This window comes from Nyctereutes procyonoides, unplaced genomic scaffold (genome assembly GCF_905146905.1).
Source record: "Nyctereutes procyonoides isolate TBG_1078 unplaced genomic scaffold, NYPRO_anot_genome, whole genome shotgun sequence".
Taxonomy (NCBI): domain Eukaryota; kingdom Metazoa; phylum Chordata; class Mammalia; order Carnivora; family Canidae; genus Nyctereutes; species Nyctereutes procyonoides.
Window position 1 is genome coordinate 626,045 of NW_026575052.1, and position 23,221 is coordinate 649,265.

Sequence of the window (23,221 nt, forward strand, 5' to 3'; positions counted from 1 at the left end):
AGCTTATTGACATTTGGGCAGCTCGGGTGATGTAAGAACATGTTCGAATAAGGAAAGCCTCTGTCTCCAACTTAGGCCTCATGTTAGAAGCTGGTTTTCAGAAAAACAAATGTCAGAGAGCAGGCATTCATGCTAACAGCTAGACGCTTCTGATCCAAACTCACGAACCCCCAGAAAGGATTGCTACATGGGCTGCAAATACAAATGACTGATTCACTTTCTGCCCAAATATGAGAATCTATTCATAACCGTTTCCTGTTTGGGCTGGGGAAGCGGCCACTGGGAAGAACAAACAGAAAGCCGGCGGGGACCCCGTAGAGGTCCACCGTTCCCTGGGACCGTCTACCGTGTTGCTGTGCGGCAGCGCTAAGACAGCGGCTCACACGGGACGCTCCGCACGCAGCTGCGGGACTCGGCACAAGCTGTGTCAGCTGTTGGCTACGAGGCTGACCCGAAGATCCCCCGCGGCGCGGGTTCGGCAGGCCGTCGGATGCGGACGTCGGATGCGGACGGCGGGGCTGGGTTCGCGTTAGTGACGTGAACTCCGCGGGGGAGATTAGAGAGCCCAGCCGGGGGGGGGGGGGGGGGGGGGGCATTTGCCAAAAGAGAGCAGGGACTAGCTGCTGCCTCTGGACGGGCTTCTGAGTGGAATGACAGGCTGCCGTAGGGCGCCAGCCACATCCTCACCCCTCCGAGGGCAAGGAGACCAGGGAGGGCGCAAACCATCCAGATCTACCCGAACCCTAATGCTTTTTGAGTCAGAGGGGAAAAAACTGCGCAGTAACTCTAGCCGCCTGGACAGACGTCTCATTTGGAAGAAGATTCCAGGGGATCCCGGCAGGGAAGGCAGGCGGTCAGGCATCGGGCTTGTGCGTGACGGAGCCGCACCGCACGGCACCAGCACAAGGACTGCCTCAGTGGCTCTGTATCAGGGAAATGGCGAGAGTGATGTTCCAAAGACAGAGTTAGTTACTGTCTGAGGACAGAGGGGCCTCTGCATACATTCTCAGTGAAAGGCTCATTTGAGGCATTTTAAGGTTTGCTAAAATCCCAGGTTTTTCTCATTTGTCTTCCAAGGAGTAGTGCCCTTCAAATACAGTGCATGAAAAGTGACAGTGACCCTGTTTTCAGGGATATATATCCTACAGAGAGAACAGCTGCAGATCTGCAGACTGTAAGGCACAGGAAGAGGGCAATGAGACTGTAGATAGGGATTTATTAGGTGACGGGGATTCTTCTCCCGATGATTTAATGTACTTTCCAAGTTTCGAATCGAATCATAGGACGAGGATGGGCCTGTTCTCCGTTAGGCCTACAGACTGATGAAGCGTGTGCCACCGTCCCAGAACGAACCACGTCCAGCACTCCTGAGTTTTCGTCCCTGCTGCCCTCTCCAACACTTCCTTGCCAAATGCCAAGTGTGAGAAGCTAACGCTAGGCCACTGGTGAGGGAGAAAGAATGTAAAGAGGCAACTGAGTAAATCCTGTTGGACACGAACTACAAAGTCTTTTTCTGCCTCCTCAGAGGCTTACTCTATTTCTAGAGCTCTTCTAAGTTGGAGATTTTCAAATGTGACACAGTGTTAGATCTAGGTACAATGGGGGTTTTGTAAAACACTGAATGATGATCAGAGAAAGGAATAACCAGCCTTGCTAACAGCACGCTCAGCAGGATGCCAAAATATACCAGATCCTCATATAAACAGCGTGGATTACATTAACAGGCCTCCCCGGGTGAGCGGGGAGTCTTATTCCCAACGCTCTCTGCCTACCTTACCCTCACCCCATGGTTATGTAACCTTGAGAATGGAATTTGGAAATTCTTCTGACCCTGCCCTGCTCGCTGATAGAGCTGAGCCAGTGGCTGGCAGGGGCATAATCTAATAGGCGAAATTGGAAACACACAAATTCACAGTCCTCTTGTCTCAGCCCCGAGACTAAGCAGGCAAGGAAAGAAAGACTCGCCCCTGTCTCCCTCCTCCCCTCTGGCCTAAGTTTACGCTGACTTCACCCAGCAGGCACCTGACCCTCCCAGATGAGCTGGGAGGGGCTAGAGCGCCATGCATGGGCCACAGTGGGGGTGGAGGTGCAGGCAGCAGACAATATTTAAGATGCTGAGTCTGTAGAGCGCTCAGGCTTGAGGAGGAAGGGTATAGGGAGTCCAATTAACCTGTACTTTTAAACTCAAGCTTTGAGCAAGGCTAAGAAAGAGACAGGGAAGAGAAAGCAACAGGGTAGTGAGCCCATCCAGAGAGAAAGTGCACAGCTGTAATTTGCTCCGGCTTTGCAGACCCCAGCTGGGCATACCCAGATCCCCCGAAGGAAGATCGTTCCTCACCCAGGCCCGAGAAAGATGCTGAAAAACACTCTCTCGGCTGTGACCTGGCTCTGCATTTTCATCATGGTGTTTGTCAGCCACCCGGCGTGGCCACAGAAGCCCCTGAAGCGCAAGACACCTGGGCAGCTCAAGGTGGCCACCTGCTGTGAGGAGGCCAAGGAGCTCAAGGCCCAGATCGCCAATCTAACCAGTCTGCTGAGTGAACTGAGCAAGAAGCAGGAGAGGGACTGGGTCAGCGTGGTCATGCAGGTGATGGAGCTGGAGAGCAGCACCAAGCGCATGGAGTCCCGGCTCAGAGATGCGGAGAGCAAGTACTCGGAAATGAACAACCAGATCGACATCATGCAGCTGCAGGCAGCCCAGACTGTCACCCAGACCTCCGCAGGTAAGGAGAACATGTCCTCACGCTACCCATCATCTTCCTGCCCAAACCACTGAGCGTCTCTGCCTGTAGCATGGTTTCTAGATACCTTGGCCATCAGATCCATGACAGGGGGTTCCTTGGGGTATACTTTCCTGGGTACGTGTCACCGGCTCTAATGCTCTGTTAATTTCTTTAAATTTACCCAGTGTCTGCACCATCTCTTTTACTCACACCATATTTCAGCAGATGAAAGGTTTATATGCCATCCCGGGGCGCAGAGAGATGACCTAGATCGCCCGGAGTCACACTGCAGGTCTTAGAAACAGGGTTTAGGTTTCCCTGATTGACCTGCTTCCTTAGCCAGAGCTGACAGGCTGTATCCTCAGACCCAGGGACGCAGGCATGAACACCAGAACTGTAACATCTGTTGCTCCTGAAGCCAAGTTCTGCCAAAAACATTTCTCTCGTGTCCCTAAGATTTAGTGGAACCGGCATTAATGGATTTGTGCGTCCTGTCTGCAAACCTGACTCTTCCCACTGGCTCAGGATCAGGTGTAGATGCTGCCCAGGGCCAGATGAAGAATTACTTTGTGTTTAGGAGAGGACGGGATCCTTGGGGTTCTTTGCTTCTGAGATTTCTATTTTTTCCCATGATCTCAAATAAAATTCTCCCACCACAGAAAATAAGAAAACACGAAGCTGAGATCTGGATTTTCAGGAGCCCCAAAATAAGATACACTTCATGTTTTCTTTTCTAAAACAAGTTTGTTTCTAGCTAGATTGCCTTAGACTGGCCCAGGTGAATTTACTGTTCAGAGAGAAGAGATCCGGGTTTCCACAATCATCAAGAAATCATTACTCACAAGAAGAATATCCCACAGCTATGTCACTTATTGCTGATATAAAAACTTTTGGTCACATCATAGACCAAGTCAGGACACAGAACAGAGTAAGTCACTGGTTACTCTCTGTTCAAAGGAAAGAAATTAGGCTTCGACATCCCGTTACTAATAAACCACCAAGTATAAATCGCTTTCTAAGCATGACTTCCTGCCCCTCAGTGTGGGGCTAGAAAGGTGTCCTTTGTAGTTAGTTACCTCTGAAACATTTTCCAGACAAGCGTGTCCTGATCTGGCCCGTGAGATGAAACCAGCCCCGCGGGAGAGCGGGCCAGCCGGGAACCTGCCTGTGCCTGTGCCTGCACCGCCTCCTGCTCCTCCAGTGGGGATTTCCTGCCCTCCCAGCAGGGAGTTTCTTGGGGGGCCAAAGGCAGTTCTCCTGCTGTGCCTGCTCCCCGTCCTGCCCAGAAAATCATCCCTCAATTTTCTTCTCTATTACCAGCTGCTGGGGCACCTTCATACTGTGTACAGCAGGTAGCCCAGCAGAGAAAGCAGTAAGCTGATGCTTTCATCCTAACAGAAAGTGAAGTCTCTCCGCCCCCTCCCGACACGTGCTCCACCTGGGAAGGCTCCTGGTGGACGTGCCGCCATCAGCATGTTCTTCTTGAAGGCTCAGGGCAGGGGCCACCAAGACAAGAATCCCAGACACAGAGGGTGGGAAGCATCTCCTGGCTAGCAAAAGTTCCTGCTCTTTGAATCCACCCTATCAGTTAAGGTGGTTTCTTCCACTGTGCTCTTGGAGATTTGCAAAATGGAGACAAAATCTGGCATAAAGCAGTAGCCCCCCAGGCAGCCAAGGAGGCATTTAAATCAACCCGAGTGAAAACCAGCCTGTCCAAACCAGCTCTCGTTTGCTTGTTTTAATAATGCTGCCAGGGAAGGCCTCCAAGCATTCCTCAGAGTGTTTGCATCTCCATTTGAGAATTGAGCAGTGTTAAGATGAGGGAGGGGAAAACCAGATGTGAAATCTAGCTCCCTTTATTAGGGTCCTAGTAGGCAGTCTAGATAAAAATAGCCATTCTCATAGGTAAAAACAGCCGTTACCTCTGAAAAACCACCATCGCACAAACCAACCAACCAGGAGAACCACCGAACCAGACCCTGTGAGATACTCATGACTTATGTGGTAAGAGAGACTGGCTGTCCCAGAAGCTGTATTTGTTAAACAGACCATCTGTTATGCAGCCCTCACACATCGGAGTGTTTCCAGAATTCATGGCCTAGAACCTCAGCAGGATAATCTATTTCAGAGTTAACCTGAAACCACCTGTTTGATTGTCCACTGATGCTACCCAGATGGAGGGCTTCCCCACCCCTCTGCCCCACTACCAGTGAAGCCAAAGTATACTCCTTTTTTAGTCTCCCGATGCCCACGCCGCTCCAAACTCTAGACACTGTAATGAACACTCATCTGAGTTTCATGGTAGAAATGAAATCTCGGTTGTAAACTTCCAACTGAGACACAGCACAAATGCCCACCACCGTGGAGCCCCTGGGTTTGGATGCTCACCCGTGCGGTTTGCTCCTGTTGCAGATGCCATCTATGACTGCTCGTCCCTCTACCAGAAGAACTACCGCATCTCTGGAGTGTACAAGCTTCCTCCCGATGACTTTCTGGGCAGCCCCGAGCTGGAGGTGAGGTCAGCAGAGCCCACTGCCCGTGCGCTCCCACCTGTCCTCCACCCCCTCCCAGAGCTGGGCCAAGGACTAGTCATAGTCTAAGCAAAGGGAAACTCAAGACAGAGAATCAAACATACCAAATCCACACACTCCATTTTTTTGGGGGTGGGGAGGAACCCCACACATCTGTTTTGCCCCTTCAAATTATTATCAACCAAGCACCAAATCTTCTAACATAGATTAGACAATTCTATAATCTCCACCCAACTAGTTGACCTCTCTTGCCACACCTAGAGCAGTTATTCTTTGGGGAAGGAGAAAAGGGAGAACATGTTGAGAGCACACATGGATTTTCTTCTCTTCAACTATATGTGCACTTGCCCCCAGCCCCGACTTTCCAAATTCCTCCTCAGCAAACCGTCACTCTGCTCCCGCTCGCCAACACGGCAGACCAGTCGCCACTGGGAGCCAGCGTGACTGGAAGTGCACACATCCACTGGCTCTGCAGAAATGGGAGGAAGGTGGTGCGGCCCGCCCCCACGCTCCCCTGCCTGCCTCTGTGGGCCCCTGACCAGAGCAACCTCTCTGCCGCAGGTGTTCTGTGACATGGAGACGGCAGGTGGCGGCTGGACCATCATTCAGAGACGGAAGAGCGGCCTTGTCTCCTTCTACCGGGACTGGAAGCAGTACAAGCAGGGCTTTGGCAGCATCCGTGGGGACTTCTGGCTGGGGAACGAACACATCCACCGGCTGTCCAGACGGCCGACCCGGCTACGTGTGGAGATGGAGGTGAGCACGAGGCCTAGGCCCCTAGGACTGGAGCAGGCTGCCACAACTGTGCTCAACTCTGGGGGTGCCCTTCTGGCTCTCTGTTCACAATAGACCTGTGTATTTATGACGGTTTTCCTGCAGACTGTAGTACGTCGAGGGACAAGGTTTTTCCTGTCCGTTCCCCGCACCCCACCCCGCCCTGTCCCCCCAGGCAAGGCTGCAGATACACGAGAGGCTGGACCCGGGCCAGACCAGGGGAATCCAGTCAGCGGTGCTGAAACCCAGAGGTCCTCCCTGGCCTGGGGCACACGCAGCCCCACGCGCACACCCCTCTCATGTCACTCTCTGACTTCTCCCTGTGGGATCTAGCAAAACACACACCGGACACCTTCCAGATAGGCGCAGGGAGGGCTATGGGAAGAGGCTAGTCCAGGCCAGCGGGGGACTCAGGAGGGAGGTGTGATCTAAGACCCTGGTTTCTGACGCCCAGCGTAGTGTGCTCACCTAACCGCCAACACAGCCAACCCGCAGTAAAGCCCCGCTAGGTCCCTGGGAGTCCCGGATGTGCGTGTGGCTGTGAGCGGAGGGGGAGTGGCAGGATGGGGGGAAATGAAGGCCGCTGCAGGGCCCCTAAGGCTCTGCCCCCCTCCCCCTGACAGGACTGGGAGGGCAGCGTGCGCTATGCGGAGTACAGCCGCTTCGTCCTGGGCAACGAACTCAACAGCTACCGCCTCTTCCTGGGGAACTACAGTGGCAACGTGGGCAACGACGCCCTGCTCTACCACAACAACACGGCCTTCAGCACCAAGGACAAGGACAACGACAACTGCTTAGACAAGTGCGCACAACTCCGCAAAGGTGAGATCTGGGGGACGGGGGGCAGTCCCATCTGAGAAGAATGGATTTTGAGGGACGCCCGGGGGGGCTCAGCAGTGGAGCATCTGCCTTGGGACCAGGGCGTGACCCCAGGATCCTGGGATCGAGTCCCCATCGGGCTCCCCGCAGGGAGCCTGCTTCTTCCCTCTGCCTGTGTCTCTGCCTCTCTCTGGGTCTCTCATGAATAAATAAAATCTTAGAGGGCAGCCCTGGTGGTGCAGCTGTTTAGCGCCGCCTGCAGCCCAGGGTGTGATCCTGGGGACCCGGGATCGAGTCCCTCGTCAGACTCTCTGCATGGTGCCTGCTTCTCCTTCTAAGGCCTGTGTCTCTGCTTCTCTCTCTGTCTCTATGAATAAATGAATAAAATATAAAAAAAAAAATCTTAGAAAAATATTTTGAAAAGAGGATGGATTTTGAGCCGCACAGCTGGTATTCTGGCTTTGGTACTTTTTTCTCGGATACCGGCTCTAACTGCTTAGCCACTGTTCCAAGAGCAGTGTCACAGATCCCGAGGTCCAGTGTCAGCTCTTTCCGAGGGGAGGATGCACCCAGCCTACCGACCCAACGGCCCCGATCTATTTCTCGTGCCAGGTGGCTACTGGTACAACTGCTGCACAGACTCTAACCTCAACGGAGTGTACTACCGCCTCGGTGAGCACAACAAGCACCTGGACGGCATCACCTGGTACGGCTGGCACGGGTCTAGCTACTCCCTCAGACGGGTCGAGATGAAAATCCGCCCGGAAGACTTCCAGCCCTAAGTGGGGGCCTGCTATGCGGCAGGGCTGGAGATGGGGATGCATGGAGGCTGGGTGAGGGTGGAGGAGGGGGAGGTGGGGAGAGGGCAGGATGGACAGCGGGATGGAAAATGGCCTGTGGTCACTGGTGAGAGTCAGGCTCTCAGGAGCACAATAAAATTTAAGTACAAGGGTGTTACCTAATTGGGATGAATTATTTTAACACGGTGGGTCGCCACATGTACTTCTCAGGGGGCTGGCCTGAGTGGGCTCCCTTGGCTTCAGATCCCTGACATATTCACTAAAAGCTTCTTTCCATTGATGTTTCTGTGAAAGGAAGGTAATTATGACATCACTTCCGCTATTCAGTTGAAGGCCCAGGTCATGGGAGGGCAGAAAATAGATCCGCTGCCTAAAAAGAACCATGTGATTTTGATCCTCAAAGACAGGACTTGTGGGTGTTAGAGAAAAGGCATGATAGAGCGGTGTAGGAGAGTTCTGATTTTTCAAATCCGATGAAAGTACCTTCAGTCTACATTTTTTTTTTAAAGACAAAAATTATTCCACTGGTGGTGGACTGACCCAGGTTGGACTGGCTCAGCCCCAGTGGACCTAGGTGGACTGCCCCAGAGGGATCTCTGGGCCGGGGCCTGGTGGCCGGCCTCTGGCACCTCCCTGCTCCACCTCAATCAGGGTAGAGCGCTGGAAGGCAGAAGCGGGTCTAGTGGTGGCTGGAGAGTTCCAGCACGGGGTGGGGATAAGTCCCTCGTGGATGCTTGCACAAAACTGCCTTAAAATGTCAGTCAATACAGATATATCTATTTTTATTTTTTACTCTGTAAGGAAAGGGCTCAAAGAGCTTTCTCTTTTAACTTGTCTAAAAAATACTGGCTACAAAATGAAGGTAGATGACACTACGGTTAATAATTCATGCTGTATATAAGCATTTTGCTTTGTGAAAATAAAATACTGTAGTATGTTGTAAACACTCAAAGCTTTTTCCTTCTGTAATAAATTCTTTTGAAACTTGCTGGTTTTTAAATTACTGCCATTTTCATTTAGAGCAAGGTAAAAAAAAACTTCAGTGAAAAATCAGAGGGTGGGTGAGCAGTGAGAAAGAGACTCATTTTGTTGCAGTCTTCAGGGAAACCAAGGGAGGAGCTACAAGCCAAAGAGCAAAAAGGTGGAGGGACAAAAAGGGCAGCAGCCCTGGGGAGAGGTCAGATCCAGCCTCCCACCCAATCCCAGTGGAGCCCGGTGCCACTGGCAGAGTCGGATCCAGCCTCCCGCCCAAACCCAACGGAGCCCAGTGCCACCACTCGGCTTCAGAATCCTGTGCAAACCGACACTCTTACTTTCTACTTGAGCAAACTAACACATACAGAGAGGGAGCATATCTTTAGTCATAACAGATGCCAAATAAAATTCTGAGTGTTTGGAAGTCATTTTTTCCTCGTCAAAAAGAACCATTCCCTCGAACCAGTCAGTGGAAGGTAAGCCATTATTCTTATTCAGTGTTTCCTATTGTACCCAGAGTCCTTGGATTGCTGGGAACCTATTTAACCTTAAAAAACAAGAACTCGGGGATTTTAAAAGGCACAGAGTGAGTAGAGAAGAAGCGCACTGGAGCAGGGCATCCCACAGGACAAGCATTCAAACAGAAACTTCCCGAGGCAGGCAGGGAGTCTGATATGCTTAGTAGCCAGCACAATACTGCCTGGGAAGGGAGGATAAAAAGATCAGGGGGTTAAGGGAAGAGGGAGAAAAGCACAAACGCCTCTGGCAGAAGTAGCTAATAATTCTCTCTCTTACCTCCTCTAACCCCACAACTAAAACACACCTGAAGCTCTAGGCACCAAAGGCTAAAATAGACGAGTGGGACGGCCTCAAACTAAAAAGCTTCTGCAGAGCAAACAACAAATACACTGAAAAGGCAACCTACAGAATGGGAGAAAAGATCTGCTATCTATAGCCCCTCATGAGGAGTTAATATTCAGAACATATAAAGGATTCATATAACTCAATAGCAAAAAATTAAACAGTCCAATTAAAAAATGGGCAAAGGACCTGAACAGACATTTTTCCAAAAAAGATATTCTTGGAATGGCAAATAGATACATGAAAATGCGCTCAGCATCAGGGAAATGTAAATCAAAGTCATCCAATGAGATACCTCCCCACACCTACAATGGCTGTTATCAGAAAGGCAAGAGACAGCAAGTGCTGGCGAGGATGTGCTGACCAGGGAGCCCTTGTCATTGCTGGTGGGAATGTAGATGGGTACAGCTGCTAGGCGACACCGCCTGGTAGTTCTTCAAAAATTAAAAATAAAACTCCCTTATGATCCAGCAATTCCACTTCTGGGTATATATCTAAAGGAAAAGAGATCAGTGTCTCGAAGAGGTATCTGCACACCCACGTTCACTGCATCACTATTCACAGTAGCCGGGATACGGAAGCAACCTGAGTCTCCGTGATGGAAGAACGGATAAAGAAAACGTCACGCACAGAGTAGTGTCCAGCCGCCACTGGACTCTCACAGGCACACGCTGGTGAGAGCTTCGAAGGAAAAAGAGCGAGAGCGAGAGCGAGAGCGCTTCTGTCTTGAGAGAACACCTATGTAATCGCAAACACAAGGGTAGTAGGATACGGAGGGTAAAGGCCATTCTGATGGGTTCTCAGACAGAAATGAGGAACGGTTGGTTATCAGGTAATAGAGAGATGGCAACCCCTTGTTACAAAGTGGCCAACAATCTGAAGTGTGCGTGTTCCAGTGCCTTGTGGAAGGGAGACCCTGCACGCAATGACACCGGGTATTAGCTGAGGAGGTCACTAAGCCAAGGGCGAGGCGAGGCTTGGTTCCTCCCCACTGCTTCGAGTAAAATGAGAGAAGAGAGAAACAACAAAAAGGCGGATTAGACCAAAAGGAGCCAGAACTTAGAGACCTGGAAATTCTCGGCTGTCCATACTGTAGGAAATGAGCACGTGTTTGGAACAGAACACAGAGGGTACGGCCACCTGAGGCCACATGGGGCCACGTGAGGCTTTGCTAAGGGGATTCGTGTGGTGGGAACCATGGACCTAATCAGCTACTCCAGCAGGATAAACCACAAAACTAAACAGAAGGGGAAAGACACAGGAAGGAATGAAGGGAGGCTGTTGAACTTCTGGATTTTACAGACAAAACTATGGAGTTATTTGGCTGTGAACATGCACTATTCTTCCAGACGAGAGAAGAATGATCCTGAAGGCCAGCCAGAGATCGTCAGGGCTGTCTGCTTGTTTTAAAAAAGGAGGACCATTGCCTTGCTTTGAACAGGCCCAGTGGACTCTGCCCAAAGCTGCGAGGATACAGCCACGGGCAGGGCTGTGCGCCAGGTGGAGCTGTGGGGGCAGGACCTCTGCCTCGTGGGTCCAGAGAGTGGACCGTGCCCCAGAGGGCAGAGGATCCGGCCGAGATGGATTACTCCCAGGCCTGGAGATCTCTCGAAGTCTGCCTTGCTTGGTTTTGGACTTGCTTGGGGCCTGTCACCCTTTCCTTCTTGCCCACTTCTCTTGGAATGGGGGATGCCCCAGCAGCATATCCTGGAAGCATGTAATTTGTTTGTTTTCACTGGGTCGCCTCAGGATGAATTGAACCTAGAGTCTCATCCCTATCTGTGATTAAGATGGTATTTACACGAGACTTTAGGGCTGATCCTGGAACAGGTTAAGGCTTCAGGGCTGTTGTGACAGAATGAATTTTGCATTTGAGAAGAATATGCATTTTGGGGGACCAAGGAGGAATGCTGTGCACCAATGTTCATATCCCCCCAAATTCCTATGCTGAAGGCTAACCCCCAATGTGATGGTTGCAGGGTCTTTGGGAGGTGATTAGGCCACGATGGTAGAGCCCAGCATCCCGACCTGTGAGAAGGGTCTGTAGTTTCAGCCCCCGGGCTATGGTGATTTGCCACAGCAGCCCCAGCGGTCTGAGTCAGCAGGCCACAGAACTTGACCTCATGCTACAGGCTAACCAAGTAAACGCCAGGTGTACGTGTATGCACGTGTATGCTTACAGATAATTCAGTACCCACTTAATCCTCTGTTCCCTTAAGAAGCAATCATACTTGACATATACAGAGGCTTTGAGGAGATGGGAGTGGCTCAAATTGTCTCAATGTTAGGCTGGTTTGGGGATTACGTGTGGGATTTAATTTGTCCTGGAGCAGATCAGTAATTAAAAGGGTCACTAGGTAGGGTGTCAGACAGATTGAGCCAGTAGCCAGAGAACAGTACTATCAACAGAACACACCTTTTTAAAAACAAAAACAAAAGGTAAGAAATAGCTTTGCAAAGATGTTTTTGTGAACTTGATTATTTAAGCTGATTATTTCAAAGAGAATTTGAGGCAGGTGACTCAAATGTATATATTAGAATAAACTTAAGTAGAAAAAGTAAAATGAGGCTGGCGGTGGGGGGCAGTAGACAAAAGGGGTCAGGGGTCCGTAGTCTGTTAGAGGTGGGCCAGGACCTGAGCTGTGAGCTTCCCGGAGCCACTGTGAGGAAGGCAGCTCAATCTATCATCAAAGAACAAGGCCTCCAACATGGGGCCCAAGAAGTAACTTGGGGACATATGACCCCCAGCGGTCTGACACCCCTCTCCCAACCCGCCCCCGGAGAGGATGGGGCGGTGCAGCTGAGTTCACATTCTCTACCAGCAGCTTTGCCTAAGGCTGTCTCTCTCTTAAAACTTTCTGCAGTGACAAAGATGGCAGGACATTGCCCCGGTGCTTAGGAAAAGCAGTTTTACAAAAGCAAGTGGGAAAAGCAGCAAATGGAAAGAGAAAAGAACAATGGGAAGAGGGGAAGACAACCAGAGAGAGGGAGGCTGAAGCGCAAGCTGACCTGAATAAGGCTGGGATGAAACCACACGGCCAGGAGCACCAGCTTTAGCACAAGCTTCCGCTTGTTTGTGTGAAAAGTCAAGGTCCAGGCAGCCCGGTGGCTCAGTGGTTTAGCGCCGCCTTCGGTCCAGGGCGTGATCCTGGAGACCCAGGATCGAGTCCCACGTCGTGTTCCCTGCTTGGAGCCTGCTTCTCCCTCTGCCTGTCCCTCCCTCCCTCCCTCTCTCTCTCTCTCTCTCTCTCTCTCTCTCTCTCTCTCTCATGAATAAATAAAATCTTAAAAAAAAAAAAGTCAAGGTCCACCTGCAGGGTATTCTGAGGACGTGTTTCCAGTTACATTGGCTTAAGAGGTTAACGGCCTTCTTGAACATTTTTCCAGACCTCTGAGTCTATCTTCCTGATGCAAATCTGTACACGCATTAATGCTTCTATGATTGTCCCAAATATGGGGAAAGCCCTGGGGTGGGACGAGGGAGCTCTCCGAGAGGTGTCAAGAAGAAAAAGGTTAGCAAGGAGGCTGGCTTGCAAGGCTAGGTATTTGACACCAACGCTGTCATAGTCCTTGCCAGGTTTTCTATCAGTTATCAAGGAAGATGGTGTTCCCTAAGCCGGAGATGGGAGGAGAAGGAACGCTGGTTTTCACACCTGCTGTACCTAATCAGAAATGGAAGCCTGCTCCACAGGATGGCGTGTTTATAACTGTGTATCTGTGGCATCTTAGAAATCAACAGTCTCTCAAAGCTCCCTTTGGGCAAAAACGATTCTATTTCTATCTTTTTGGTCCCCTTTAAAGTGTTTAAAGGAATACTGTTTAGCGTTCACTCGAAAGCAGAGCTGGCAAAGAAGCTGGCTATCTCTGATGATTCTCTCAAATGAAGGCAGCGCCATACACAGCAGACTGTTTCAGCCACAGAGGAGGTACCTACTAGCTGGGTGATTTTCCCCTCAACTATCTGCAGTGAAATAATCAACCATGTTAGCATTTACATGAAGATAATTAGATCCCAGAGTTAATAGTCTCTGATAACCATTAGGGGAGGTGAACAGTTCTCTGGGAGCTGGAGCTAACATTTGAGGCTGCTTCTAATTTCATAACAGCAGAAAATTGATTATTTTTCCCATACCCAGAAGACTCAAAACCATCTTAGCAGAGAATGAAGCCAAACTCGAGATAAAGATCACTGAATCTCAGACTCAGCCCTGCCTGGTTTCACTCACAGAACACGGGAGGAGGGCAGCCCGGGGCGGGGGGGCGGGCTCAGCGGTTTAGCACCGCCTTAGCCCAGGGTGTGACCCCAGGGATCCGGGATCGGGCTCCCCACAGGGAGCCTGCTTCTCCCTCTGCCTGTGTCTCTGCCTCTCTCTCATGAATAAATAAAATCAAAAAAAAAAAAAAAAAAAAAAAAAGAACACTGGAGGAGGAGGAGGACTCAGGCAGTAAAACCCCAGAGGCCTTTGAGACACCGGGGCAGGTACTACCTACTCCGACCTGAGAGTGTAATCAAACGTGGGTATCAACTTCTATCGCTCCTAGGCTGCTGCCTCAGAACTGCTTCTGGACTGATTTCACCGGGACACGCCAGCACATGTTGGAAAACCACGGGAGCCCGTGTGCTGAGGGTCAACAGAAACGCCAATTACAGCTCCTAGAGTGGAGAGAACCATCTGCGACCACATCTCACTTAAACCTGTTGGCCGGACCCGACGGCAGATTTCACAGAGCAGAAGCCTCCACGTGACTGCAGTGATCTGGCAGCAGGCAGCAGGGGGAGAGAGGTCATTTCAGATGAAGGCAGCAATTAAAAAGGGTTTAGAGCCTACCTGATGAGAGACTCTAGGATGGCGGGGGTGGGACCTTTCTGGAACTCCAGTTCTTTGTAGTGCAGCGCTTTGGCATATGCTCGGCACTTGGCTGCCCTCTCACCCAGCAGGACAATGCCATTGTCGTCTCTCAATGGCAGGGGGCCCTAGGGCGGAGCAGAAGCCACAGCATAGGAAAACAGCGGCGGCATGACCAAGGGGAGGCTGCCTGGGTGCCTCTCCCCTCCCACCTGTTTTCTGTCAGGCTCCATCTGGACAAGGGGGTAAAATCTCACCTTGTCACTGTGTTCCATGAATTCAGCCAAGTTTAAGAGGGTCTGCGTGACTTCGGCGATGTCCTGTGAGGTGAGGGCCAACTCGATGCTTCTGATGAGTTCATCCTGCTGGTCTTCATTCAGTTCAGACCAGCAGGACACAAATGCAGCATTAAAGAGATCCCTGAAGGCAGAGAGGAGTGAAAAAGATGCTGGAAATGCCTCTCGTGCCTCTGCCTGGTACCACAAAGTCACTTATCAATCTACTCCAGGCATCACTGATTTTGCCCATCCAGACCAGTGCTGTCCAACAAAACTTGCTGGAAATGGTCTATCTTTGCTCTCCAAAACAGTAGCCATTAGCCACTGAGTATTTGAACCGTGTGCTAAGTGTAACCGAGGAATGGAGCTTTAAGTTGCATTAATTTTAATTACCTTAATGCAATCATGGTGTGGCTGGTGACTACTGTTTTATAGCGCAGGTATAGACACTGTGCTACACAGGAAGCCCTGAGGTGGGGGGCAGAGGAGAAAGAAGAGCAGAGCTAAATAACCTGTTTCCACAGGCATATTTCTTGGCAGGATTTTCATCTTTTCTCTTCCCTGGAGGAGATGAACAGAAAGGGATGTTCTTCTAACATAGAAGTTGGGATTAACAGATTCAGAATATAATAATCTTCAAATGATTCTTGGGATGCTTCTCAGGCAAGATTGGAAATGGCAAAGGCAGCGCCTGTGACTGCTTTTCGAAATACAATCAGAACCCTTAGTTGAATGGTCATAAACAACACAACAGAACTTAAGAAACTAGAAGCATTAGAAAATGGAATCCCAACCCATAAATCCTGGAAAGGTCCTCCAAGCCAGTGTTATTTCTGAAGACTTACAGAGACCTGGAAGCAGGGGTGCCATTTCTAAGACCACTATGACTATTCTTAAATCATTCAAGCATCACATGGATTGGCATATTTGCTCTGCCCGACATCTGAACTTTAATCCCATCCCTTCTTTTTCGGTGAATGCTAGGAGGAGGGAGTTGGAAACTGTAAGATATGCTTAAAATGTTTTGGGTGAGCACCTGCAGCCTGCACACATACTTTGTATTACACATTAAAAAGTTAAGTCAGACCAATGTATATAATTTTGGAATCTGCTGGAAAAAACAAAATTCGAAACACAAAAGGTGACATGAAGACCAAAAAAAGTCCTGTGTAAACTAAGAAACAGACTTTCTGACCTACATCCAAGGCCACATTGGATCCCAAAGAAGCACACTTGGCGCTATGGGGATAAACACACAGATGTATGTTTATCACAAGCCTCTTTCAGATGACATTGTGCTCAGAAGTGACTTGGAGCAGAAGAGAGGTACACTACAGTCAGCTGAGCACAAGAAATCTGCACACTGTGGAGTCAGGGGAATCCTAGGAACTATTTTTAGAGCATAAAAAAATACCATTTTATGACTCATTATAAATAATAGTTGTGTGTTGCAGATAAATTTGGAAAAGAATAACAAAGAAAATACTCCCTAGGCCTTCCAACTTCATCAATGCTCTATTACTTTCCAGTCCTTTTCCATGTACGTTTGTTAACAGTTGAAATCACTCACTTCCATCATTTAAAATTCCATTTTTCATTCGTTTACGTCATACTGTAAACCTTCTATATGCAAATATCATAAACCAAACCTTTAACGGCTTCTTAAGACCTTATTTAAAACAGTATTTATTATTTCAGTATTTTATGGCAGATTCTATTTCCTGAAGATGGCTGCAACAGTATCTCCAGTTCCACACGCTCTTCTAGGATCTTCCTACTTCTCTATCGAGAGATGACGTCTGTATCTCCCTCCCCAGAATCTGAGTGGGCCTCTGTGACTGCCCTGAACAACACAGTGACTCTGTGACTGCCCTGAACAACACAGTGTGGCGGAGGGACACGGTGTGACTTCCAGGCCGGGTCATACAAACACCATATACTTCCGCCTCATTTCCTTGGGGAGGACGCTAACTCTTGAAAACCCACCAGTCTTCTGTGAGGAAGGCCAAGCAGCCCACAGAATGACCCACTGGGAGAGGAACCAAGCCCCTAGCCAGGGTTCCCATCTGAAGGCCCCAACCTGCCTCACAGGTGAATGAGCCACCCTGAAAGCGGGTCCCCCAGCCCCTGGACAGAGACCCCTACTGACACTGACCCAGAGACACGCTGTCCCCACAGGTCATGTCCAAATTCCAGATCCGTGAGCAAAACAAATGAGTGCTGCTGTTTAAGACTTCTAAGTTTGGGGGGTATGTGTGATACAGCAGTAAATAATGAGAGTTCACTGCTACTGGAAAGCAGTTATATTAAACCGTTCCGTAGTTGTTTTCAGAGCTGTAAACGACTTTGCAATTAAAAATTTGGACCCAAGTCTACCAAGGAAAGGTCTGCTACCAAGGGTAAGACGGATGCTTTTCCTATAACATGAGCTTGTTCAACCTGCCTTTATTTTTTTCCTTCACAAGTTGGCAAAATTAAAAAATGCAAGCCCTTTTTATAATTACTGCTGATAAGATAGATTTCCTACATATCGTCTCTTTGTGCTAATCCTCTTGGTCCCATCCCGAAGCTGGGGACATACCTGGCCATCGGGTTGTAGGCCTGAGCCAGGGCCCAGCACGAGCGCAGGGAAGGCGACGAGGAGTCCTTCAGGAGCTCCAGACTCAGCCGCCTCAGCCATTCCAGCCAGTCGTCTTTGGAGACCCTTCTGGCGGCTCCCCAGGCCTGTAATCCCCAGGGAACAATGGAAAACCATCAGCTTCCAGGCCAACTGTAAAGAGCCCTCGTCTATTTAATGATTAAATCCTGCCGCTCGTGACAAAATCCCCCTCAGAGCACAAAAACAAAAGAGTAATACTTAATTAGAAGCTATACAACAAGAGCAGCAACCTCTGGCATAGCCTGCTGTACAACTCACTTGTGCTGGACTCTATCAGCGAGGCAGGAAGCTCACAGACCCAGAGTGGACGGGGCCGTCACACGCAGGGCGCGTTCCACAGAGCCTAACGGCCCCCGCGGCGTGTGAGCTCGTTGCACAGCAGTCACACAGGGAGAACGGGCAGGCTCGCGGCACCGTGAGTCACAGCACACCCGGGCGAGCCCGAGCCCAGAGCACACGGCACGGTGCAGAGGGAGACAAAGGAGTTGAACAGATTTAACTTTTACTTTCTGATTTATCCCTTCCGGCTTTCCTCAAAGCTCTAAGCGCTCCAGGCATCCAGAGTTATGACCAGGGAAGCTAGGGAGGCGGATGGGAAGACCCGGGCTCTGGACACGGGCAGTCAGTGTCGTGGGCACAGCTGCGCTCTGGAGCTTGGCAGCCTGAGTTTCACACGGCTGTTATCTAACTGCCTGGCTCGCTGACCTCGGGCAAGTTACTTCTCTCTTGGGTCTGTCTCCTCACTTGTAAAATGAGGATAACAGTTCCACCTCCCAGGGTGTTTTCAGGACTGAGTACGGTCACAGATTCGCACCAGCGATGGGCCCAAACTTCGTGCTCTTGTGAGGGCCTATTACTGTCTGCTCAGAAACACCGCTTGGAATCCTGGCTCTGCCAGGGCGGCTGGAGCACTTGGGCCAAATGACCCGTATGCTGCATCAGAGCCCCAGTCTCCTGCATCAAGGGATAAAACATCTAAAGAGCCCGGCTGGAAGAGATGAGCAAAAACAGTTGCTCATATTATCAAAACAGCATCTTTTTGAGCGGGGCTAGCCCTTTTAAAATGCATTCTTAGATTTTTCCAGAACAGACATGTGTCCTCCTTAAACTAGGGAAACTAAGCTGAGCAGAGGTTCTCCATTGAAGCCATCCAGGGAGCGGCGGAGATCCCCATGTGCTATACACCTAACCATCAACGACACAATCCATCCCGTCCCTGGGATGAGCTGGAGATCTGCTGTGGCTTCCGAGGAGTTACCCACGAGGGATATCATACAAACTACCATTTTACGTCAGACGAAAGTGAGCTAGAGATGTTAAGGGACGGGGATCCCTGGGTGGCGCGGCGGTTTGGCGCCTGCCTTTGGCCCAGGGCGCGATCCTGGAGACCCGGGATCGAATCCCACGTCGGGCTTCCGGTGCATGGAGCCTGCTTCTCCCTCTGCCTGTGTCTCTGACTCTCTCTCTCTCTCTGTGTGACTATCATAAATAAATAAAAATAAAAAAAATTAAAAAAAAAATAGAGATGTTAAGGGACAAACTGAAACGTGCATGATTCTCACTGGCGATACAATGGGTGCCCTGAGCCAGGAGGAAGAGTGACACCTGTTACTTGACTTTTTAACCTTGTTCTACTGAACAAAATGGGAGCATCAAGCCCTTTCTCCCAGAGGCCAGCCCCACAGCACCCGGCATTTCAAAAGTTGAACATATACAAGGGAGAATCACGAATGCCTTTCCCTCTCGTGATGTGGGGCTGAGCCTGCGTGAGGCAGACCTCAGCACTGTGGTTAAGAGACTGGGCTCTGCAGTCATGCTACCTTGGTCAAATCCTGGCTCCACCATTTACTAGCTGACTTTGGGCCAATCACTTAACCTTTCAGGGCCTCGACCTCCACATCTGCAGAACGTCGACAGTAACGATAGCATCTAACTCACAGGGTGAAGGGTAAAGGAGTCGATAAGCGTATCGTGCTCATATCAGTGCCTGACACGCGGGAAGCACTCCACAAACGCCGGCAGCTGTCAGTACTAACATTGTCGCCATTTGAGAAATGGTAGCAAAGAAGTCTCCAGAAACCTTAGCTACGTGGACAACTGCACGACCCATTCAACAGGTGAGTCCCCCATGTGGGCCTTTCCCTGCTGTTCTTTCATTTGAAGCCTGATCCATCCTCGCTCCTCCGGGTTCCGTGGTAACTGTGTCAACACCAGCCAGCTGCCTGCTGCCACCGCCCACAGGTGACTGCCTCCTGCGGCGACGCTGGCGCATGCGGATAGATGCCAGGTTATTCATTTAGGAGGCGTCCGAAGAGCTTCTCCTGAGACGGGAAAGGTGCTCGAAGTCCTGGCAGGCACCCTGGAGGCACACACGAACGGTTTCTCTGCCTTCTCTCTGTGTGACTCCCGTTAGCATAGCTCGTAGAAGGATGACCGAGGTGGACTCTGTTACTCTGAGTGCCTCACGCCGGTCACTGCACCCAACCTGAGCTACCAGCACATGAGGACGTGGAAGCACAAACGGGGCCAAGAGCCAGAGCTGCACATTCTGCTTAGGGTTCTCGGGCTGGGTCTGTTCTCTCAGGTGAGATAAACTAGAGACTCTTTCTTTTCTCTGTTTGGCAAAGGTCATGCTTCTTTTACTGAGTCTTGGGCAGAAAGCAAACCTTCCTGGAAGCAACCCAGACCACCGGGGAGTTTCCTAAAATAGGCAGGACACAGCTGTAAGAGGGTGGACAGCTGTCTGGTTGGAAGGACACTCTGAACCCAGGCAAGCGGAAAACATCTGGGTGGAAATGTGCGTCTGGCCTCTCTGCCCGGGCCCCTCCCTGAAGTGTGAGGGGTCAGCGGGTGGCCTCAACAGCTGCCCGGAGACGCTGGAGGACTGGTGGCCCTCTCCTCCTGCAGTCTTGGATGAGCAGTGGCCCGCCCCACGCAGAGAAAGTGCATGCGCTTGCCCCCGGGGTCTTTCACCACTTCCCTCTTAAATCCCCCAGCACTCCTCGGGAGCTGGCACTTCACAGCTGCTGGCGTGGGGGAAGGCTGGCTCCATAGTCAGCGATGAGCTTGTGTTCCCCAGCTGTGTGCACGTGGTGCGCACACACACACAGCCACACACAGAGGGCTCTGTGTCCAAATCTTTACAGGCTTGGTCCAAAGAAGAGAACAAGCCAGCAGGGACCCCAGCCCTGCCCAGTCCATCACTCAGCCCATCGCTCGGTCCACGGCCATCCTGAAGTGTCGCCGCTGTGGGTTAACTACTAACAAAGGAAGAATCCTACCACAGGGAGCTGCTCACAGTCGCCAGAAGCACGAACGCTAATGCAAAATGCGCAAACTAAGAGACCTGGTATATTTATTTAAAAGTCAGTGACATATCTCTGGTTACTCTGCTCAGATCTACCAGCAATGCTCTGAAACTGTTTTAAGGGGACGGCTGGTGGCACATACAGTGAGAGTTGGTTATATCCCGGGCCTATATCTCTCAGCACAGAGAACTTCCTATTTACCTGCAAAGATCTCAGAGCTCACCACTCAGAGCGTGGTCCCTGGACCAGCAGCACTGGTGTTACTTAGGGCTTCGGCAGAAATGCAGAATGTAGGCCTGACCTCAGACCACCCAAGTCAGAACAAGCATCGTCACCAGCCCCCGGCAGTCCGTAAGCCCATGAGTCACAGAGTCTGAGCAGCACCAGTCTCAGTGCTAACCAGGGGACTCACTGGTTTTGTTCCATTCACGTAAAAAAAATGAGAACGTTATTTGCAACAAAGGATTCCACTATCAAAGCTCCCAGGAAGCTTCAAACTTTGTTCTACACTTACCCTTTATTTAAAAAATGTGTAATTTGGACACTTGGAAAAAGACCAAATGACCTACCCTAAGTTCATGGTATATACAATTTCAGAAAACTGCTTGGGCTGGTCTTTGGTTGTTTTAAGCTGATGGCAGTAGGAGCTAAGAGTTCTGAACAAGAGAGGGGCAGGACTCCCCTCTCCAAGCGCCTCCCCTCATTCCCCCCGGAAATCATGGACCTGCCTTTTGGAGGTTGATGGTGCTGACGTGCAGTTTCTTCATGGGTCCCGTTTCTACTGGCCCACTAGCCAACGCATCCCCTTGGCCACTCCTCAGCATTCGATGCTGATAAATCAAAGGGTCCTCTTCCTCATCAGCAAGGGTGTATCCCTGCAACCAGAGATTCACAGAAAAACCCTGCAACTCCGAGTTGCTAGGTCCTCCCAGTTTAGAAAACACCCTCACACCTTGGGAGGGTCTCAGCTTCTGGTAAAGTCAGGATGTCAACAAGAAGTAAAACAGCTGGGATCCCTGGGTGGCTCGGTGGTTTAGCGCCAGCCTTTGGCCCAGCGTGTGATCCTAGAGTCCTGGGATCGAGTCTCACATCAGACTCCCTGCACAGAGCCTGCTTCTCCTGCCTGTGTCTCTGCCTCTCTCTTTCTCTGTCATAAATGAATAAATAAAATCTTAAAAAAAAAAAAGAAGTAAAACAGTTACACGCATGGACAAAATGAAGCATGGGTGGGCATCATTCCCCCCTGCAGACCCGTCGTTGCTGGGCACTCTAGGTCACTGATGGCATTAACTCCGTAGGATAAGCATGTAGCTGGCGAAGCTAAAGCTGTGGGCAATGACCAAAGGGATCAACGGCTACAAGCAGGAGGGCAAATGGCCCACTGCCTGGCTTTGTTTGGCCTGAGAGCCAAGAAGGGTTTATTTTCAAATTGTTGGGGGAAAAAAATCAAAGGAAAATTAATATTTTGTAACATGTGCAAGCTATTAGAGAGGCACACCGTGGTGCCCCTAAGTAAAAGAGCACTGGCAGGCGGCCAGGCTCACCATCTTCCAGGCGCGTACGGCTGCTTTAGGGCTACAGTGGGGTCCAATCACTGCCTCGGAGCCCACGTTGCCTACAGAGCTGAGAAAAACTTGCTATCTTTACAGAAACTGTTTGCCCATCGTTAGTTCAGAGCTAAAAAGCTAAACATGCTCCAATACTAACGGGGAGAGACAACGGGACTTTGGAACAGAAATCAGTGCAATTCACCTTGACGATTCTGCAGATGAGAACGTCGTAGCGCTGATGGTTGATTCGGTGTCGCACCAGGACTTTATTCACCATTGGAATGAAAATTTGGTACTGTCGAAGGAGAGGGAAGAGGTCAGAAACGTTACGCTGCAGCGTGGGAAGCAGAAAAAACAATACCCCCCTCCGCTATGTGCCAGCTAGTTCTCCTGGGTTTGGGTGGCTCTGTGTTATTAAGGAGAATCACCTCTCTCACACCTCCCCCGCTACAATACTAGTCCCCATCACCTTCGTCTAGGTTACCACGATGGCCTTTGATGGCTCTCTGCTCCCGCCCTTGGCCTAGTCTGTTCCTCACAGAGCACTGTGAGTCACCGGGTCAGACCACAGTACTCCTGTGATCAAGAGCCTCCAAAGGCTTCTAGTCCTGTTCAGAGAAAAAGCCCAAGCACTTGTAACAGCCCATAACAGTGATGTGCACGTTTCTGTGGGCATCAGGATTTATGAAACCAGAGACTGTTGGGCTCCACAGCTAGTTTCTGGTTCAGGTCTGGGCACAGGCCTGAGAACATGCATTTCTAACAGGTTCAGCTATGTAGTTCCTGTCCGGGGACATCTGGGAACCACTGGTCTACAGCACTTCGTCTCTACGCCCCACCCCAGCCTCAGCTTATCTCTTTGACCAGAACTCCAAGCCCTCTGAAGCCACACCGCGTTCCTGCTGCTCCCTGGACCCTTCGAGCATCCTCCTCACACCTTTGCATCTGCTACTCCTTCTGCCAGCATCCGACTCTCTGGGCTCAGACCTTTATTTAGGTTTCTGGTCAAATGTCAACTTATTAAGAGGTCTTCGCTGTCTACCCTAAATACACAGCATCTCTCCCCACTCACACTCTGTGCTCGACGAGACAGACT

General features: G+C 50.5%; 2 protein-coding genes across 3 annotated transcripts in view; one reads left to right on the top strand and one right to left on the bottom strand.

The window, feature by feature from the left end:
* Nucleotides 1–23,221, bottom strand: part of MTOR (mechanistic target of rapamycin kinase) — a 121,628-nt gene that overhangs the window by 54,014 nt on the left and 44,393 nt on the right. For both annotated transcript variants that reach the window (XM_055330970.1, XM_055330971.1), the window contains 5 exons: nucleotides 22,328–22,420; nucleotides 21,304–21,450; nucleotides 17,190–17,332; nucleotides 14,588–14,750; nucleotides 14,313–14,458 (listed from right to left, as the gene is read on the bottom strand). In XM_055330970.1, coding sequence (XP_055186945.1) covers nucleotides 14,313–14,458; nucleotides 14,588–14,750; nucleotides 17,190–17,332; nucleotides 21,304–21,450; nucleotides 22,328–22,420 — 692 coding nt within the window. The remainder of the gene's footprint in view (nucleotides 1–14,312; nucleotides 14,459–14,587; nucleotides 14,751–17,189; nucleotides 17,333–21,303; nucleotides 21,451–22,327; nucleotides 22,421–23,221) is intronic.
* ANGPTL7 (angiopoietin like 7) lies at nucleotides 1,958–8,635 on the top strand. Its single transcript, XM_055330972.1, has 5 exons — nucleotides 1,958–2,723; nucleotides 5,136–5,236; nucleotides 5,816–6,010; nucleotides 6,652–6,850; nucleotides 7,460–8,635. Exons 1-5 carry the CDS (start codon nucleotides 2,354–2,356, stop codon nucleotides 7,627–7,629), a joined length of 1,035 nt encoding a protein of 344 aa, XP_055186947.1. The 5' UTR covers nucleotides 1,958–2,353; the 3' UTR covers nucleotides 7,630–8,635.

What these genes read in the sequence shown, in the direction of transcription:
- ANGPTL7 (XM_055330972.1), top strand. Translation starts at nt 2,354, where the DNA reads ATGCTGAAAAACACTCTCTCGGCTGTGACCTGGCTCTGCATTTTCATC. An exon ending in TGTCACCCAGACCTCCGCAG is followed by an intron (nt 2,724 to 5,135) that starts GTAAGGAGAACA and finishes CTCCTGTTGCAG; the next exon opens with ATGCCATCTATGACTGCTCG. An exon ending in GGCTACGTGTGGAGATGGAG is followed by an intron (nt 6,011 to 6,651) that starts GTGAGCACGAGG and finishes TCCCCCTGACAG; the next exon opens with GACTGGGAGGGCAGCGTGCG.